Source organism: Rhinolophus sinicus, linkage group LG04 (genome assembly GCF_036562045.2).
Source record: "Rhinolophus sinicus isolate RSC01 linkage group LG04, ASM3656204v1, whole genome shotgun sequence".
Taxonomy (NCBI): Eukaryota; Metazoa; Chordata; class Mammalia; order Chiroptera; family Rhinolophidae; genus Rhinolophus; species Rhinolophus sinicus.
In genome coordinates, this window is record NC_133754.1 from 157,912,748 (window position 1) to 157,918,954 (window position 6,207).

The 6,207-nt window shown below is 51.2% G+C and overlaps 1 protein-coding gene across 1 annotated transcript; it reads left to right on the forward strand.

Moving 5' to 3' along the window:
* The first annotated feature begins 4,067 nt into the window (after positions 1–4,067).
* CCIN (calicin) lies at positions 4,068–5,846 on the forward strand. Its single transcript, XM_019729276.2, has one exon. It carries the CDS (start codon positions 4,068–4,070, stop codon positions 5,844–5,846), a length of 1,779 nt encoding a protein of 592 aa, XP_019584835.1.
* The last annotated feature ends 361 nt before the right edge of the window (positions 5,847–6,207 follow it).

Sequence of the window (6,207 nt, forward strand, 5' to 3'; positions counted from 1 at the left end):
TCCTCCCCTGTGATTCATACCCAATTCTTTATTGGTCACTAAGGTAATCCATAACTCTGAGTTCCTGTCTTAGGTAACTCAAGCTTCTGAATACCTCCTTCTTGTCCCCTGTAGGCTGTGCTCATTAGGCAGCCATGTTTTAAACTATGTGACCTACTACCACACAGCTGATTGGACTAGAGTGGACATGAACCAGGAATTTGAGCTGAGAATCATGGAGAGAATTTACCAATGGAACTGAAAAAATTAAGTATGCCATGAGTTTGACTTAGGGCCATGGCAAGCCAAACCTATATGTTAGCCAAGTTATAAGTTGGAAGTACTGTATATTGACGTGAAAAAGGCAGTTAGAGGTACAAAAGAGTTGGAAATACTGAAAGACTGTTCTGACTTTTCTAATTCCAGGCCAGATCTGTGGATCTTTAAAACACACACCTCATTTTCTTCAGAGCTTCCCAATAAATTTATATATATATCTGATGGTCCCCAGAAGGTTAGAATATTAGGGTCCCCTCCCGTAGGGAATCTCCATGAACAAAAAATGCTGAGCTAGGCAGAACACTGAGGATAGGTGAGGGCCTTAGGCTGAGGCCTTTTTCTGGCCCTATCTGGGCAGCCACCATGAGCAACAGGGACTCAATAACCAGTCAGTGAACTTTCTGGTGGCTCCGAGGGACACACACACACACAACCAGTTGGTGGATGCTGGCATGCAGCCAGCCTCTTCAGGCTGGAGTCTTGTTTCCTCAGTTAGCTGAAATAAGGAAAAAGCTGACCAGGGGAGCTTTCCAGGCCAAAGAAAAGCTACACAATACAGCTAGTTGAGCAGGTGGGCACTAATCTCACTTCTTTAATGGATTTCTTAGAGATGGCAGCTCCCGTGAGTTCAGCAAACTCAGAAGACAAGCCAGATTCCAGCTCTCCTTTGTAGCCAGAGGGCAGAGGAAGGAGTCAGGAACTCGGGCTCCAAGTCCTAGCTCTGTGCACTCTGAGGGGAACAAGCCCCTTATCCTCTCTTGGCCCCAATTTGTCCAGCTGTACAAGGTCTGGCACATGGAGTTAGGTCTATTGGATCCTCTCAGGTCTACGTGACACCTCCTAGGCCCAACTTTCTTATCTAGATGGAAGCATCTCATGAGAGACCTTCCCGCCCTGGTGTTCTGGGGCCTAAAACAAAAGCAAAGGGAGCATTGCCACCTCCTCTACCAAAATGCCCCCAAAACTGAAGGGTGTTGGGGCAAGGGAGCAGTTGAAGCAGCAGGACCTGACCCACTCAACCCCTGCTCCTGGGTGGAGGGGTCCCAGGAGGTGACGTCTGCCAGCCTCTCATCAGGGCAGGCCTGGAGGCCAATGGGAGTGAAAAGGTGTTTGGCATCAACACCAACAAGCCTCATCCTCTGCCCAATTCGCTGCCGCTTCTCAAGAGCAGGGCTGGAGAAGTCGTTAGAGCTCAATTGTTCTCGTAGGGAAAGAAAGGAGCCAGGAGGAACTCACCTAAGGCCCACAGCTAGTCTGTGGCAGAGCAGCTGAAATCTAAGCCTTTTTCCCAGGAGGAAAACAGAAGTTCTTAGCCTTGTACAGACAGCTATCTCTAGACAATGAATGCCTCAATCCCATTCAGGCATCACGGTGAAAGGATTCAGCATTCAAAGGTTAGGTACTTTTAAATCATTTTCAAATTATCAAATGTCAAGTAAAGAAAAATCCAGGTCTGGAATGCAAGGATGAGGGAGAGACAGTGAATAATAATGAGGGAAAGAGGTGGTCGCTCACATTCCAAGGCTCCGGGTGACACTGTTTTCCTAGTAGGGTCGCGAGGGACGTACTGAGGGTCAAGAGTAGGGCTTTGAGCCCAGGTTAGAGGAAATGGGGTGGGAGTACCTCTGCACCATCTCCCAATGCCGCAGGGGCCTGCATGTTGAGCCCCTTCCTGGGAGCCCCACAGCCTGGTCTGGGTGGGGCCCGCAGGAGCCAGCCCCCCTCCGTGGGGGGCTCTGCCTGGCCCTTACCCTTCCTTGGCACAGACACTACGGGATACCTGCAGCCTTACACCCCACGGGGGCGGGGTTGCTGAGCTGTCCGAGCCCGCAAGTATCCCGCACGGCGGGGGACCGAGGGTGAGGGGATCCCTGATTTGAGATGGTTCCTTTCTGGCCCCCGGGTCCTGCACAGCCCGTCTGGGGCTTATTGCCCCATCTGTAAAGTAGACACAGGTGTGTTTGTGGTGATCTTGGGAGGCCCTGACATTTGGATTTCAAGGTTATAGCAGCTAGACCTGTGCTGTCTCCTTTGCCCCAGGGGATGCAGGCGTGTGGCAGGCTATCAGAAAAAGGGAAACCCCGCGGCTCTCCGCATCCGGGAAAGGGGTGCAGCCGGGTGAGGGCGGAGGCGGCGCGCTGGGGTCCACCGGCTGGCTACCCCGCGGTAGATAGCTCTCCAGCCCCATCGCGTGGTGGGAAGAAATATAGGGAGCCTGACCAGAGGGGACCTGGGGTTCCAGACTTCCCAACTGTTAGGCCATATTTAGACCAGGAGCAGAAACCTTCTTATCTTAAAAGCCATCTTGTCTTGCTTTGGACCTTGTACCTGCTGGCTTGTGTTTGTCTCCTAGGAACTTTTTCTCAGCCGGCCTGGGTGGTCCAGAAGGGCGCCTGAGGGCTAGAAAGTGGAACCCAGAGCTTGGTCATGCCCGGAAACCCTTTGTTGCCAGAGACAATGCAACAAAACCCCCCTGAAGCATTGAAGGGGAAACAGCCTCATTTACCCCCTCCTACTTACCCCTTCCATGCTCCTTTATACTGGGGAGGTTATGGTCTTTTCTAGCCTGATCTCCCACAGCTCAAACACACCAAATAAATTCTAATAGACCAATTTTGGTCTCCTGCGACTCATTCTTCCGACCGTGCCTAACACCAATGGCCACAAATGGAGAACCACGCTTGCAAATATTTATGAAGGGAGCAGCCAGGAACACCAGCTCTTGGTGAACTAATGTAATATTAATAAAGTAACGGCAGCTAGCATTTACTGAACGTTTGCTACCAGCCAAACATGGTACTTAACATTCTCCAGTCATTTTCTTATATAAATTCTTAATAATCTTTGAAGCAGGTACTATTATTCCCATCTCACTAAGAAAACTGAGGTTTAGAGAGAATGAGCAACTGGTCCACGTCCACAGTTAATGGAGAGAGCTGAACCACCACAGCCCCCAACATTTTACAACTAGAGACTTGAGAACATGGAGGGAAGGTCCCAGTTTGCTGTGAAACTGAAGTAATCAGGGCTTCAGAGGCACTCCCATCCGCTGTGTGGCTAACTGCTGCATTCCTGCTCCAATGAGTGGTTTCCACCTCTCCCTCTATTTTAAAGAATAGTATCTGTGGCCACAAAGGTCAGAAGCCAAAGGACAGAGCTCTCCTTTTCAAAAGGCTCTAAGAATCAGAGACTGGGGAAAGCTGAGTAGTTAGGAGCTTCCTGGAAGGGTGGAAACAGTCCTGAGTCACAGAAGGCTTGGGTTCCAGGCCTTGCTCTAGTTCTAACTGTCTATGTGATCTTGGGCAAGTCCTGTCTCTTCTCTGGGCTTCAGTTTCCTTCCTGTACAATGGAAGAATTCTTCTAGATGATCTAATAGTCCCTTTCCTTGCCCCACCCCCCGGCCTCCCTTCATCCCTCCCTATGATACCCGCACCCAAACTGGCTCTGACATTCCAAAAGCAGCCTTGAACTGAGGTTTAAAGGTCTCAGGTAGGAATCGCAACCCATCTCTGTGTTTCTTCCTAAGCTCTGGACCCTGTGCACTAGGTCCTGGTAGGGTATCTGGCCTTGGCAGATTGGAGCCATCAGCGAGGAAAAAGGTCCTGTGCTTCTGAGATAGGCCTGGGGTGGGGGTGGGGGGCTGCATTGTGATGACCTCACCCACTCTATGACATCATCCTCTCTCCCACCCCCACTCCTCCCTGATCAGCTGCTCTGCAAACAACCATCAGTCTGAATCCCAAAGGCCTGAGAAAGTCTGTTCTCCAGTACCCGCTGCTGATATTCTGCCTCAGCCAGCAAGAAGCACCATGAAACTGGAATTCACCGAGAAAAACTACAACACCTTTGTGCTACAGAACCTGAACAAACAGAGGAAACGCAAAGAGTACTGGGACATGGCCCTGACTGTGGATCACCATGTCTTCTTTGCACATCGCAACGTGCTGGCTGCTGTCTCTCCATTGGTGAAAAGCCTCATCTCCAGCAACGACATGAAGACCACCGATGAGCTCTTTATCACCATTGACCCCAACTACCTGAGTCCAGCCACAGTGGACCAGCTCCTGGACTACTTCTACAGCGGCAAGGTGGTCATCTCAGAGCAGAATGTGGAGGAGCTCCTGCGTGGGGCCCAGTATTTCAGCACACCACGCCTTAGAATCCACTGCAGTGACTTCCTGATTAAGTCCATCCGCCGTGCCAACTGCTTGCGCTACCTCTTCTTGGCAGAGTTGTTTGAGCTCAAAGAGGTATCAGACTTGGCCTACTCTGGCATTCGCGACAACTTCCACTACTGGGCCAGTCCTGAGGGCTGCATGCACTTCATGCGCTGTCCACCTGTCATCTTTGGCCGCCTGCTCCGAGATGAAAACTTGCATGTGCTCAACGAAGATCAGGCTCTCAGTGCACTCATCAATTGGGTGTACTTCCGGAAGGAAGAGCGGGAAAAATATATCAAGAAGTTTTTCAGTTACATCAATCTTAATGCCGTCTCTAACAAGACACTGATGTTTGCCAGCAACAAATTGATGGGCATCGATAACAGCTCGGTCCACACAGCCCTGATTGAGAGTGTCCTTGTGGACCGCAAGCAGGAGAAGCCATCCAGCCTGCTGAGCTACCAGCGGAAAGGAGCCCTGCTTGATTCAGTGGTCATCCTCGGTGGCCAGAAGGCCCATGGCAAGTTCAACGATGGAGTGTTTGCCTATATCGTACAGGAGAACCTGTGGCTGAAGCTCTCAGAGATGCCCTATCGGGCAGCAGCACTTAGCGCCACCTCTGCTGGTCGTTACATCTACATCTCTGGTGGCACCACTGAGCAGATTTCAGGGCTGAAGACGGCTTGGCGGTATGACATGGATGAGAACTCCTGGACCAAGTTGCCTGACCTGCCAATTGGGCTTGTCTTCCACACCATGGTGACCTGCGGGGGGACCGTGTACTCAGTGGGTGGGAGCATTGCCCCAAGGCGGTATGTCTCTAACATCTATCGCTACGATGAGCGCAAGGAGGCCTGGTGCCTGGCAGGGAAGATGAGCATCCCTATGGATGGCACAGCTGTGATCACAAAGGGGGACCGGAACCTGTACATTGTCACTGGGCGGTGCTTGGTGAAAGGCTACATTTCCCGGGTCGGGGTGGTGGACTGCTTTGACACCAACACTGGGGACGTGGTCCAGTGTATCACTTTCCCCATTGAGTTCAACCACCGGCCCCTGCTCTCTTTCCATCAGGACAACATTCTCTGCGTGCACAGCCACCGGCAAAGCGTGGAAATCAACCTGCAGAAGGTCAAAGCCAGCAAGACGACTGCCTCAGTGCCCCTGTTGCCCAACAACTGCCCCTTGGATGTGTCCCATGCTATCTGCTCCATTGGAGACAGCAAAGTGTTCGTATGTGGGGGTGTCACCACAGCCAGTGATGTCCAGACAAAGGACTATACCATCAATCCAAATGCCTACTTGCTGGACCAAAAGACAGGCGAATGGAAGACCCTGGCTCCTCCCCCAGAGGCACTGGACTGCCCTGCCTGCTGTCTAGCCAAGCTTCCTTGCAAGATTCTTCAAAGGATTGAAACAACTTTTTAAGTGGAAGAATACGTAAATGCATTATTATTCACAATTTAAAGAGAGAGAGAGAAAGGAAGGAAGATGGCTTGTTGCTTCCTTCTTATGTTCCAGTCTGTGTTTGGCCCTGAAGGTGGAGGTCCTGAGCTAGGGCTGCTCCCAATAGGTAGAAATTCAGGGCTACTCTGTCACTGGTGGGATTTAAGCTGAGTCTGGGAAAGAGTTCCTGCCGGGGTGGATTGAGGCATTGCTCCCAGTGGGTGGAAATTCACAGCCACTCTGTCACTGGAGGGATCCAACCTGAGGCTGGAAAGAAGTCCCTGGTAGATGAGATTGAGTCATTCCCTGGGCACTAGCCAAGGTGATATCTGGAAAGTTCCCT